The 14,405-nt window shown below is 47.3% G+C and overlaps 1 protein-coding gene and 1 long non-coding RNA gene across 2 annotated transcripts; one reads left to right on the top strand and one right to left on the bottom strand.

Moving 5' to 3' along the window:
• The first annotated feature begins 4,932 nt into the window (after positions 1 to 4,932).
• On the top strand, positions 4,933 to 6,840 carry LOC123170231 (probable glycosyltransferase 4). Its single transcript, XM_044588065.1, has one exon. The coding sequence runs from the start codon at positions 4,988 to 4,990 to the stop codon at positions 6,269 to 6,271; it is 1,284 nt and encodes a 427-aa protein (XP_044444000.1). The 5' UTR covers positions 4,933 to 4,987; the 3' UTR covers positions 6,272 to 6,840.
• Positions 6,841 to 7,180: 340 nt separating this feature from the next.
• Positions 7,181 to 11,740, bottom strand: LOC123170232 (uncharacterized). The gene is made up of 6 exons (XR_006485106.1): positions 10,982 to 11,740; positions 10,796 to 10,852; positions 9,650 to 10,181; positions 9,427 to 9,567; positions 9,141 to 9,305; positions 7,181 to 8,824 (listed from the first exon to the last, which is right to left on the bottom strand). It is a non-coding gene; the product is annotated as an uncharacterized lncRNA (long non-coding RNA).
• Positions 11,741 to 14,405: the final 2,665 nt, after the last annotated feature.

Consider the following 14,405-nt stretch of genomic DNA (forward strand, 5'->3'; position numbering starts at 1 on the left):
CTAGTATGCCTCAACAAGACTAGCTCGTTGATCAAAGATGGTTAAGTTTCCTAGCCATAGACATGTGTTGTCATTTGATGAACGAGATCACATCATTAGAGAATGATGTGATGGACAAGACCCATCCGTTAGCTTAGCATAATGATCGTTTAGTTTTACTGCTATTGCTTTCATCATGACTTATACATGTTCCTCTAACTATGAGATTATGCAACTCCCGAATACCGGAGGAACACCTTGTGTGCTATCAAACGTCACAACGTAACTGGGTGATTATAAAGATGCTCTACAGGTGTCTCCGATGGTGTTTGTTGAGTTGGCATAGATCGAGATTAGGATTTGTCACTCCGTGTATCGGAGAGGTATCTCTGGGCCCTCTCGGTAATGCACATCACTATGAGCCTTGCAAGCAATGTGACTAATGAGTTAGTTACATGATGATGCATTACGGAACGAGTAAATAGACTTTCCGGTAACGAGATTGAACTAGGTATGATGATACCGACGATCGAATCTCGGGCAAGTAACATACCGATGACAAAGGGGACAACGTATGTTGTTATGCGGTTTGACCGATAAAGATCTTCATAGAATATGTAGGAACCAATATGAGCATCCAGGTTCCGCTATTGGTTATTGACCAGAGATGTGTCTCTGTCATGTCTACATAGTTCTCGAACCCGTAGGGTCCGCACGCTTAACGTTCGATGACGATTTGTATTATGAGTTATGTGATTTGATGAATCGAAGTTTGTTCGGAGTCCCGGATGAGATCACGGACATGACGAGGAGTCTCGAAATGGTCGAGAGGTAAAGATTCATATATTGGAAGGTTATATTCGAACACCGGAATGGTTCGGGATGTTTCGGATGATTTTTGGAGTATTGGGGGTTACCGGAACCCCCCCCCCCCCGAGAAGTTATGGGCCTTAATGGGCCATAAGGGAGAAGAAGAGAGGATGACACACAGTGGCGCCCCCCAAGGGCAGTCCCAATTGGACTAGGGGGAGGGGGCGCAGCCCCCTTCCTTCCCCTCTCCCTCTCCTTCCCTCCTTCTCCTAGTTGGAATAGGAAAGGGAGGGGGCGAATCCTACTTGGACCGGGAGTCCAAGTAGGACTCCCCCCTTGGCGCGCCCCCTCTAGGGCCGGCCTCCTCTTCCCCCTCCTTTATATACGTGGGAGGGGGGCACCCCAAAGGCACACCAAGTCTTCTCTTAGCCGTGTGCGGTGGCCCCCTCCACAATTACACATCTAGGTCATATCGTCGTAGTGCTTAGGCGAAGCCCTGCGCCGGTAACTTCATCATCACCGTCGCCACGCCATCGTTCTAACGGAACTCTCCCTCGGCCTCAACTGGATCAAGAGTTCGAGGGACGTCATCGAGCTGAACATGTGCTGAACGCGGAGGTGCCGTACGTTCGGTGCTTGGATCGGTTGGATCGCGAAGACGTTCGACTACATCAACCGCGTTACTAAACGCTTCCGCTTTCGGCCTACGAGGGTACGTGGACACACTCTCCCCGCTCGTTGCTATGCATCTCTGAGTTAGATCTTGCATGATCGTATGTAAATTTTTTGAAATACTGCGTTCCCAGACAGATACACCAAATACTCGCGCTACTGCTAGGCTTTTCCCTAGTAGTGTAAGATCACTGTTTGGGCAAGACTGCTCAAATTACCTAATAATTTTCTTATTCCCGCTGCGATCAAGGGTTTGTGCCGCAAGATGGGAAAGATTCTGGAAGTCCATACTACTCTCCCGGCTGGGTTTGTAGGGGAGTTTGTAAGAGTAAGGGTGGAACTGAATGTGACAAAGAAGTTAATCCGCTTTGTTTCTGTAACGAAGAATGAAGAAATTGAATACTGCCAAGTCCAATATGAAAAAATCCCTATGTTTTGTGGCAATTGTGGCATGATGGGCCACTGGTACTAGGAATGTGGCACTGGAGAACATGATGTGAGCAAGTTAGAATGGGGGGACTTCATGTTAGTGGATGGTGGCAGGGGACGTGGTCGTGGCCGCGGTGCTGGAAGAAATGCGGGGAGAGGACGAGGAGATGTTGGGCATTGGGAACCGCCTATTGGCTCCGGTTGAGGCTGTGGTCGGGGTGATACACCGTTTGCCACAGGCCCTGGAACCATGAACAGCTGGAGACATAATGCTTTGTACAACACTAAAGGAGTAGAAGAAGTGGAGGCAGAGCAAGGGAGCCAGAATGCAGGCAACAGTCAGGATGTCAGAAACTCAAATATTCTAGGTAAATGAGTGGCTAGCAGACGGCAAAGACCTCTGCTTCTTTGCCGTCTGCCAGCAGACAGCAAAGCACGCCATTAGCCACCTAACGGACGTAACCCTATCCCTCTGCCATCCAGGTCCTTTGTCATCTGCTTGCTTAGGATGGCTGACGGCAAAATTCTTTGCCCTCCGCTTTATTAAAGCAGACAGCAAAGCAACCCTTTGCCATAGGTCATTCAGCCGGACGTGGGGCCGTCTGCTGGCTAACGACAAAGGCCTTTGCCGTCCGCCAGGCATGCCTTTGCCATCAGCCATAGCAGACGACAAAGTGCCTGATTCCTATAGTGCTTCTTTGCTCCTGTGTCTGTCCCTACAGAGAAATGTCACAGGGTGTTCCTTGAAGTTCTTGTAGTTGTGCATTGCTGGGTCGTGTGTGCCTGTCCCTGTAAGTTTGTGCCACCTTGGTTTACGACTAGTCATGTCGGCCCGGGTTCTCTGTCATATGGATGCTAGCATCACAATCATATACGTGAGCCAAAAGACGCAAACGGTCCTGGCCAAGGTAAGGCTGCAGCCGTGGGAATACCGTGCGTGAGGCCGCCAAGTGATATGATGTGTCTTATGCTAGATCGGTGTGACTTAGGATCGGGGTCCCGACACAACGCCTCACATATATATGCGCGTCCGGGTGGAGAGACGTGGGTTGTACCCACGTCCGAGATAGCCCACGGTCCGACGTCTCAGATCGTGGCCCAATTGTCAGAAATTCTCCATTCCTAGCCGACAAAAATAAGCGCATAGGTGTGAGCTCTGCTCGGCTCAATCCTGCAACCCGTGGCGCGGCGCGTCGTGACGAGGCGTGGCAGGTGGCGGAGGAGCGTGCGTGAACCATTTCTCTTCTCAAGCTCCTAGCATGTGGAAGAGAATCCTTTATAAGGAGGTCCAACTCCTTCTCCACTAGCGGGGTGGGACTAAACTTCCCATCACCCTTTGCCATGACACCTACATGGGCCTTTAGAGATTTTTTTTGAAATTGTTAGATGGGCCTAAATCCTACCCCATATTTCACCAAAATCTCTTGACATGCCTTTGCATAAGACTGATTAGTTTTATATTGGGTTTTAAAGTTTATGGGCTTTGACAGGAATTAGTGCTTCCCTACAAACTGGCCAAAACTAATAATGACAAACTTTGCCTCAATAATGTAAATGTGGTTTATTCTATTTCTTCACCTGGACTGATCCAATATATTATTCCACGAAGGAAGTATACTGAAAATCCTTGGTTTGGAATAAATTGTGTCCTATAACCTGGATAAAGAAGTAATAGCTCAATGCAAGATTGAAGGCAAAACACTAACACTACCGGTAAACGCAATAAACATAACATCAATTAAAAAAATGTGTTACTTGATGTCCGCTGGCTCTCATGAGCGCACCCAGTGTCTCTATGAATGCCAATTACTGGATAATTTAATTGACAGTTGCATGATATTTTTTCGGCCCATTCATTTTCTTCCTTTTCTATGTGTGTTCGTTTATATTTCCCCCTTTTTAATCATTTTTTATGTGTATGAATGAATGTTGTGTGTGTGTAAGTATACACGTACTTATTTTACAATATGGGAGTAAATTATGCTAGAAAATTACACTATTATATATATATGTATTACATTATTATATATTTAATCTTGCATTTGAAGAAAAATACAATTTCTGTACAAATTGTGTGCAAGTTTTTTCATCATTTTTTCATTTTATTTATCCTATAAGGATAATACCAATGCCACTAATTCGTTCATTCTTAGAAAACTTCAGAGTTACGAAAACTCCACTATTATATATGGTATGATAGGTTTCCTACCTAATTTTTGACGTTTAGGATGTCATACACTACCACATTCACCTAGGTATGGGACCGGTTGACAGGAATTGGCAACGGCCGGCGCTGGAAAAAAAATCAATTAGCATTATAGATAATTTCGAGTCCACATGATTACACAACACCTTATTTCTTTCTTGTTTTGAGCCGGTTTTTATCTTCCTTTATGTGAATTGTTGGATGCTGTGTGTGTAAGTGTATACATACAAGTACTGTACAATATGTGTGTAGATTATACTAGAAGGCAAAATTTTCATTATACTAGGCCCATGGCAAAAAATTGTACTAGAACCATGGCAAATTTTATTTTATTTTCCCACCAAAGAAAATATAGTGTTGGACAATGGAAAATTTAGTTGTTTGAACATGTCAATTATTTGTTTTTGGAACATGTACATTTTTTGTCGAACAAACCGTGGTAAATTCCATTATTTTTTACAAAAATTTTGAGACAAAAAATCCTTTTTACATCATGGCAAATTCATTTTTGAAATCAAGACATATTTACTTTTCATAAAAAAAAATTATTTCGCAATGTTTCTTTTGTCAGTATTTTTCTGCCATCATTTTTAGGCCATGGCAACTTAGGTTCTTTAATATTTGTAATTTTTTATATATGGCTTGGGTTGGCCGAGGGTGGAAGTTGGCAAATAGGTAAACGGTTGCTTTTCCTCTCGTGTAAGCGAAAATACAGCCAACCTTGCGAGTGAAGTCGAGATGCCACCATCGCAACCAACCTTGCGATGCGAGTGAATTTGAAATGCCACCATAGCTTGTCCTCCATTAATTCCCCACGGTGTGGCTATAACAGGTGCAGCCGCGTAGGTTAGGTAGCGCGTGCGTGCATGCCTCTTCCGTCCTCAGCGGTCGATGGCGGAGGAACAGCGAGAGAGGCGAGCACGGCGCAAGCTGCTGTTCGCCGTCCCCATCATTCCGATCGTCTTGTTCATCGTCGGGTCATGCGCGCTCTTCTTGTTCACGGCCGACCTCCCGCGCATCCGCATCGAGTACGCCTGCCTCGATGGCGCCCGTGACGCTCCAGCCACGAAGGAGCCGCCGGAGGCCGTGGCGGCGGCTGTTCCCAGCGAGGAGCAACGGGTGCGCCAGCTGAGCGACCGGCCGTACTCGCTGGGCCCGAACGTGTCCGACTACGACGCCCGCAGAGCGGCATGGCTGGCCGCGCACCCTCGGTTCCCGGCCTTTGTCGCGCCGGAGCGGCCTCGGGTGCTCATGGTCACCGGCTCGTCGCCGCGGCGGTGCACGGAGGCGGAGGGCGACCACGTGCTCCTGCGCGCGTTCAAGAACAAGGCGGACTACTGCCGCGTGCACGGGCTGGACATCTTCTACAGCAACGCGGTGCTGGACGGCGAGATGACGGGGTTCTGGACGAAGCTGCCGCTGCTGCGGGCGCTGATGGTGGCGCACCCGGAGACGGAGCTGCTCTGGTGGGTGGACTCGGACGCGGTGTTCACGGACATGCTGTTCGAGCCGCCGTGGGGCAGGTACGCGGGCCACAACCTGGTGCTCCACGGCTGGGACGACGAGGTGTACGGCGCCAGGAACTGGCTCGGCGCCAACACCGGTAGCCTCCTGCTCCGGAACTGCCGGTGGTCGCTGGACCTCCTGGACGCGTGGGCGCGCATGGGGCCGCGCGGCCCCGTGCGCGAACGGTACGGGAGGGTCTTCGCGGAGGCGCTGTCGAACCGGGCGGCCTGGGAGGCGGACGACCAGTCGGCGCTGGTGTACCTGCTGGCGACGGAGCGCGGCCGGTGGGGGGACAAGGTGTTCCTGGAGAGCTCCTACCACCTGCACGGGTTCTGGGAGGAGATCGTGGGCCGCTACGAGGAGATGCGGAGCAGGTGGCGGCCGGGGCTCGGCGACCACCGGTGGCCGCTGGTGACGCACTTCGTCGGGTGCAAGCCGTGCGGGGAGCCGGGCGCGACCTATGAGGCCGCGGCGTGCCGTGAGGGCATGGAGCGCGCGCTCAACTTCGCGGACGACCAGATACTCGGCCTCTACGGGTTCCAGCACGAGTCGCTCGGCACCACGGCCGTGCGGCGCGTCAGGAACGACACCGGACGGCCGCTGGACGCCGACGACGAGGAGATCGGCCGGCTCCTGCACCCAGAGTTCAGGGCCGCCGGCATCAACTAGATCCTTCGGTTGGTTTGGGTGTCAACGTGCAGACATCGGGACACGCAACACGTCCTGTTTTACACACTCTGAATATTTAGGTCAACTCGATCCGGATTGATGAGTTGAAATGAAAACGAAGAGAGGCATGACCATCCCACTCTCTTCCATCGGATGGAGATGAATGGCTGTGATTATTTAGAAACCAACGTCTATTGGTGGGAGGCCACGGTCAAGCAATGAGCAGACAACAAAATTTTCATCTCATGCTATAAAAGGACAACACTTCCATCTCGATCAAGAGAAAACCCACCTGATTCCTTCTTCTCCCCGTCTTCCTCCCACATCACTCTTTTATGTGGATGGCTACAATCTTTATCTTTACCTATTTTATAACTAACTAGTAAGTGTGCATGTGCAACGCACGTATTATCATGTGAAAAATTATCATCATTCGTTCTAGAAAATAATGAACAAAAATATAGTGTGCTAACACAAGAGAGGCAATATAGACGTTTAACAATGTTGTGATACAAAAAATGTCGCTTGGACTAAAAATGAGTGAACATATTTGTCGTCAATCATGAGTAAACCGGCAATTTTCGAGGGAAAATTTCAAAGAAGTATATCATGATTTTCTATTTTTCTTGACCAAATAATTTTCTAATCCTTGCCAACAATGATTGACAAGTGGTATAGACATATTATCTTATTGTGATTAACAAGTCATGTGAATATAATTATACATTGGTATTATGATTTTTTTCAAAAATAGAAGGCATAACCATGAAGAAATCGATGCACAACAATAAGTATTTCTAAAGGACACCACCAGTTCACACACATAAATGATATACATGTTTAGAAACATAACAAAAATGAACATGACTATACTGAGTAATCATGCACGCAGGCATGGCACAGAGGGAGTACAAATGATCCCTTCATCTCCAAAGAAAAGGGGGAATGTCCAAATCAGTTCTGGAACACATAGTCATGGGGTACAAATGTTGAACCTACTGGCAAAACTTGTGCCTGTCTGCTGAGCACATCATTCATTATATTCGACTCCATTCTCTTAGAACAAATCTAGAAGAATGGAAACACAAACCAACTCATGCACAAAAAAAAGCTCATTGCCTCTCAACGCTATTCGTATGGATGTTCTTTTTCAAAAAAGTCCATTTTACTACACTGAAGAAAATTGGTGGTTCACATAACCCCCTGATCTTTATTTCTGTTCCCTTTACCCCCTGAACAATCTCATACCGGAAAAAAATCAGTCCCTGGGTGGTTTTACTTCACTGGTTGCTGACGTGGCAATGGTCAATGGCCGGTTTTGACCTGCGGGTGAGTCTCCCTCATCAGGCTGGGTTGAGACAGAGGAGCTCCTCCCGAGCCTCCCCTCATAGCTGCCTCCATCCCGAGCACCACGCCCGACCCTGCCGCCTCTAGATGATGCCGGCGACCGCCAGAGTTCCAAGCTGCCGCCCTGCTTCTCCTTTCTCCCATCTCTTTCCTCTCCCTTCTCTCTTCTCCCGGCTCACGTATAGGTCAACCGTCGCCACAAGCTCGCCGGCGGGCCGTCTTCACACCGTCGCCGAACTCCGCATCCGACCGGAACCAGACCATATGGGGCCGCTACCCCCGGATCTGGTCGCCCCCTCGGGCTCCCCCTGCACCTGCATCGCTGCAGCGCCGCTGCCCTGCTACCTCCCGCGCGAAGACAGGGACGACCATGCCTGGGGGTTGAGCCGCCGCCGCCACAAGCTCACCGTCGTGTCGTCTTCACACCAATGCTAGGCTCCAGACAGACCAGAACCAGACCTAATGGGGCTGCCATCCCTGGATCTGGCCGCCCCATGCCTCCCCGCACCGCCTGCCTCGCTGTCTCGCTACCTCCTGCACAAGGAGAGGGACGATGATGCCCAAGAACTGGGCCACCACCACCCATTTTACGCCCAGTGCTGCTCCATCGCCAGCTGCTGCAGCACCTCCCCGCCGTTCGTGCCCTTAGCTTCGTCGTGCTCCGGCTAGCCACCAGCTAAACCTACCATTAGCACTTAGTTAATCCACCCCCAAGTCACTGCCAAGCGGGTCCCATTGCCTAATTAACCATGGGCTAATTTCCTGTTTCAATTAAGTTAATCCTCATGGCCCCACCCGTAGGTCAAACCACCATTGACCAGCGCCACATCAGCTGGAAGTTGAGACAAACCACCCATGGGGGTCTTTTGTCCGGTTTGGGATTGTTTAGGGGGTGAAAAGAGCAGAAAAATAGATCAGGGGTAATGTGAACCACCAACTTTGTTCACGGTAGTAAAATGGACTTTTTTTCTTCTTTTTCTTGACACCGTATTTGGAAACTCGGAGGTTGCAGTAAATTGAAAGTCTTGCAAGAGCGGGTTTGGTCAAGTCAGGCATGTAGTAGCTTCCAGTGACCTGGTTCTTGACAACATTGGCCATCTTGCGGAACTCGTTGTGCATGCAAGTGGAGAACACATAAGGCTTGGTCTACCGCGTCTTCATCTTCGTTGTCAAGAGGACCACAGTCATCTCCTTTTCAGCAGCTAGCTGCACCATCTCTTATTGTTTGACAGGTCAGAGAACAATAGGAGTGGACATTGCAGGTAAGCTTAATAGGTAAGCATAAAAGGTTCAGGCGGTATTTCCATTTCCAGTGAACTGGACAAATAAAGTAGAAATGGACAAGCTAATGCCATGTGTGAACAACCAGCATATGAAAGACCAATGTAGTACAGGAGCGGGGCATGATTTCAGTTCATAGATAATCAGTGAACAAGAGGGAATCATTTTAGTTTAGAAACAATACAAATTGGCAATGGATGTCAAACTGCAAGAACATAAGAGACAGGTGAAACTATCTTACATAGTTGTGCATGTTTAGCTTAGTATGTGAAGCATTTGCCAAACGCCCAAGAAAACAATACGAAAATAGATCGAAGCACACGTACGACCGAGGCTGCGGTGGAATTTGCCAGAGATGAACGTGACCTTCGACGGACAATAGACCGTTGGAAGGACCTGATCGGACCTGAAGATGCAGAAAACCCATAGTACCTTATTATTTATAATTATGACATGCCTCCGAAGTATCAAAACGTGTTTATGAACAGAAATACATTGAGATAACATGCAGATCAGGAAAAAAGTACCACTCCCTTTGAACCAACCCGATGTAGTTGGGTTCATCGGATCTTCTCCACCGACAACTTCATTGTAGTTTCTGCACAATAACACATTCTCTGAAGAAATATATTCTGCACACAACAACGGGTTCTCTGAAGAAATGTATTCTGCACAATAGATTAAAGTTTCAGCACGATAGCTCAAAAAAGATGGACATTAACAACAAGCAAGCGGGCTGAATGGAGAAACCATGTAATTCAAGTGTGCTCCCAGTTGCCAGTGTATACTGCACTGAAAAAGCTGCAACACCTACACCAACTTTTAAAAGCTGGATGGGGATCTGCCATCCAACTTCATCCAAGCAATCAAATGCTACATAAAGATATGGTAGTTGTTCAGTGAACTTGCATTAAAACTGCCATTGTTTTCCCTGTAAAGACCTTGGATCATTAGATGGCATATTAAATACTGGATTATAATAAGGTTATAAAAAAAACCAAACTTGATCGGAGGCACTGGTAAGAAAGCACTCAAGGTGTTTATTTTTATTTTTAGAGAATGGCTCAAAGACTCGGATAGTGTTGGAAACTGATATAAATTCAAGCAGTATTGATTATATTAAAGCATCTTGTTTATAACCGTGCTTAGCTTTGAGTTGACTAAGGAAGTTTGTGCTTGTAAGTTTCAGGAAGAGAACTTATCTTCAGTGAACATAGATCCATGGTATTCAGCATATCACTACTCGCATCCATCCTTTGTTAAAAGACTGCCTGCACTAAGCCTGCATGGGAAAAGTTTCATACAAGGGGACAAGTTCAATTGCTAATATATAGAAATGAAATTAGTAATTCATGCTTCAAGTCGCGAGTCCCAATCAAAAAAGATTGAAGATGCCGGTCTTTCCAAGAAAAAGAATCATTGCACCAGCACCAAAATTGTAAAATTCACCATAAAAAGAGCATCAAGCAAACAACAAATTAGATCTAAACGTATTTTGATTAATACAATGGAGTTTGAGTAGCATGAACATATCATGCAGTACTTAAATGTTTGGAATTACAGTTAAATAAATAACAAACCGTTCCACTTATAAACAAGGTGAAAATGTGCAGAATTTTGCCTTTCGGAAGGCTAACATTTTTTATCTTGGCGGCAGGTGCTGATGCAAATGATTTCCTACATTATATATATATATATATATATATATATATATATATATATATATATATATTTTAAAGGTTCTAGGCTTCCAGCAATGTACAAAGTAGGAAAATGAACTCGTGGGTACCAACTCTTTTGGATACAGTGTCATAGACTGAATAGATGATGGAAACAGAATCAGATACGTGATAGAAACCATTATGCGAACATTGCCAAGTTCGATAGTTCAATTACCAGCTAATATCCCAGAACTTGATGGTTGTACCATGTGCGCTTGACAATTTGTGGATCCTGAGGATGGAAAAAAAACATAATTAACAGCAGGCACTGAGCTATACAGGAATAAATCAGATATGTTTGCATGTATCAGTATCATTGCTGAACCAACCCGGGAAAAAACACAATTTGTGGATTACTTACTGAAGCAAGGTGCAGGCCCGGTGCCCGGTCTAAGTAATCGCACAATGAATATATCAGATTGTTTCCATGTATCAGGATCATTCTCTAGCGAGATCTAGAATTAACTTTCAGATGAACACTCAAAGGTGTCACACAATCAGATTTACTGACCTACAATGTGACTAAGAATCTGAAGGCTCCAATTAGCAACTTGACAAGCAATTAGATGAAGATAATACTGAAGCTGCTCAAAGAAAAATGTTAGGCAGTGTACAGATCGTTGCTGAATAGACCACTGCCGCAGTATGGGGACGGCGCAGTGACGCATGCCTCGTGCCCGCCCACCGAGATCCCCTCTATGCCGGACCCCTCCGCCTCCATGCCCTTCCGCTGCTCCTGGGCGCGCTCGCGGCAGTAGTGATCCTCGACGGTGAGCGCCGGGTCGAGCACCGAGAGCAGCTCGCTCCCCGCGCCCCACCGGCCCCGGAGACGATTGAGGCATCCGCCTCCTTCGAGGCGAGAGACTGGAAGCGTGAGGCCGTGCCGGGGGGCGGGGAGAGGAAGCGGCGGTGGGTGAGGCGTAACGGGGCAAGGGAGAAGAGAGATATGGTGGTCGCCTTCTGCCGCGCGCTTGTCGTGTGGGATGGAGAAGAGGGAAACAGGGGAGAGATGGCCTGTGTCGCGTGGGGCGGCGGCGGAGAACCTACAGGCCACGGGGCCGTGAGGAGAGGTGCGTTGTTTCCGGGGATCGTGGGAGGGAGATCCAGACTAATTGCGTTCCGCAGATCATGGTGGGCCGCGTGAATCGAGGCTTGAGGGATGCGGAGCGCAGACGATTGACAGACAACAACGTCTGCTTGGCAGAACATTCGATCCGAGACGTTAATTCAAACGGCAGACTATTCGCGTAATATGGAAAGTAGGATGTGTTTAAGTTAATTTGATCGGAGGGTCCTGGTTATCCCGTGTATGATTTGTTATGTGGCTTTAGAGGGAGTTATGTTTGCTCTTTTAATAGTAGTGTAGATCTAGATGTAGATAAACCAGCGGTCACTTCTGGGTCGGACGTCGTCGTCATTTTTGCAAAAAAAGCCCCTATAGTTTTAGGTATTCAACCCGCAATCCAAATAATAAGTGAACCGGTACGGGCGAGTTAAAAGAAAAACGAAACTGCTTTGCGTACGATGTTTTTCTTGTCCAAACGGTACGACCAGAGAGTAAATCATCCGTAGATGCTATGGCTCACAAACTGAATTTTTTATAATTATCTCTAATTGTTGGGCAGAAAACTCGTCGCACGCATCCCGAGCAGATGCGGGAAGAAGAGGAGAGGGGCGGGGGCGCTCCGTGATGTGGATGCCGGGCGGGGAGAAGAGGGGCGGGGAGGAAGAGGGGCGGCGAGGGTGGAGGCGGAGGAGGAGACGCGGGCGCTGTGGGGCGAGATGGAGGAGGAGCGCCTCGCCGCGGCCAGCGCCGCCAGCAAGGCCATGGCCATGATGTGGCGCCTGTACAAGGAGAAGGCCGAGGTCCAGATGGAGCTCCGTCGCTTCGCCGCCCAGATCGACGACCTCCGTGCCCTCATCGCCGTCGAGGAGCGGGATGCCGAGGCGGAAGAGGAAATCTTCAGGAGCTTCAGGAGCTGCGGGATGCCGAGCGGGATCCTTAATGTTATGTCTCTGTTTTCTTTTACAATCTGCAAGGAACTCAAAGATAGTTGTACGTTTGCTCACGTGCATTTTAGTCCATAAATTTTTTTGGGCAATACAGAACGGAAGAATATGTACATGTTTGGTTACAAACTTCAGTTTCTTTTGATGCTTATGAAATAGTTAAATGCTGAATATTGTAGTTAAGAGAATAGACAGCTCTCTTCCCACAAAAGAGAAGGAAGTAGCTAGAGCTTCCTATGCAGTGGCGGAGCTACGGCAAGCCCAAATTCGCCGTGGCCCGCCTAGCCCATACGATTTTCCTGCAGTATATACGTATTTTTGGCCAATGAAACACAGCCCCTAGAGTAATTTCCTACAGCCGGCCCTCCCAAATTTCTGGGCCAAGCTCCGCCGCTGCTCCTATGAACGTGTATTGAGATCTTCCGGCAATGCTAGGATTTTGAGGTTTTTTCTTTAAATTAAGTGTGCAGTTCTTGCTTCTGATCATTGCAATTACTTAGTGTTAGTTTTGTTATCTTGCGTGTACAACATGCTATTCTCTGTTCAGCTGACTGCATGACCAATATTAATAATTCTGTATATGAGTAATTTAATTTTCTTATTTGATGCAGTTTGGAGCAATTCGTGGTTACTAACAATTTCGAATTAGATTTATTTCAATTGCAATGAGGTACAACACTGACCCTCTTCCTTGCTGTCTTATCTCCACCGTTTTGGTTTAACTAGCATATGTGGAGGACGATGGGAAGACGAGCTGGACGCCAGAAGCAATATTGCAACACCATGCGTGAGGAAATAACACTGAGAGCTTAATTATCTTTGATGCAACCAGTCCGTCCAAGTATGCAAATATCCGATGCATGTGCAATCAGTACTTTTGCATGTCTGATGCATGTAGAAAGATCCGAATTTGGCCATTAATTTCCCTTTTAGTACTTACTAATGTTTTTATTGTTTTGGGTGATCCAGAGTTGATTTGGGATGTAGAGATTGAAGAACAGAAAAATCTTAAGCCATCAGGTCAGGACGTCAGGTTCAGAATTGCCTGGGCATCTTCGAGTGTCATGATGATGTTGATTATCGGGATTTGGAGGTACGTGTGCTCCATACCGTGGCTGAGCCTGTCGGATCCGCAGAGTGGCTGCACAACACCTCAGGGACCCGATGTGAAGTCGCATATGCTATTCTACAGTGCTTGCCCTCTGAAATCTGAATTGTCGGTTGTACATTTAGTGCTGAACTGCAGTAATCTACTGCACTTGCATCTGAATTGTACATTTAATAAGTTAATACTTGAGAGTTAAGATAGATCACTAATCTGGCAGGGCTCTATCGTTGTGGCAATTTGGCAAGCGTTGCTAGAGGTGATAAATCTGCAAGCAGAAAGTCAATGTCCTTCTGCTATGCCGCACAATTACAGTGCTTTCACATTATGGATAACTTTGTTTCCTAAAAGTAAAATCTTTGTCAGTGCCAAATCAGGGTGCAGGACAAGTCAGCCATCCGTGCGAGGTCGGTGTCAGCAAGGGTGTGGGGCGTCCGGAGGAGCATCCGGGTTGAAGGTTCTGGCCCTCACCATCGAGACTACCATGGTTGTCGCCGAGTACATCTGGAATGTACGCAATGAACCTCCCTAATGCAATGTTGCTGCTGTTTATTTCATCATTTGATTGTGGCAGACTATATTCCAATAAGGCACATTAGGTAGTAGCTTTGTGATAGGGGCCAAACCTGCATATTTTGATCAATTGTTTTTATTAGATTAGCATGGGAGC

The sequence above is a fragment of the Triticum aestivum genome, chromosome 7D, assembly GCF_018294505.1.
Source record: "Triticum aestivum cultivar Chinese Spring chromosome 7D, IWGSC CS RefSeq v2.1, whole genome shotgun sequence".
Taxonomy (NCBI): Eukaryota; Viridiplantae; Streptophyta; class Magnoliopsida; order Poales; family Poaceae; genus Triticum; species Triticum aestivum.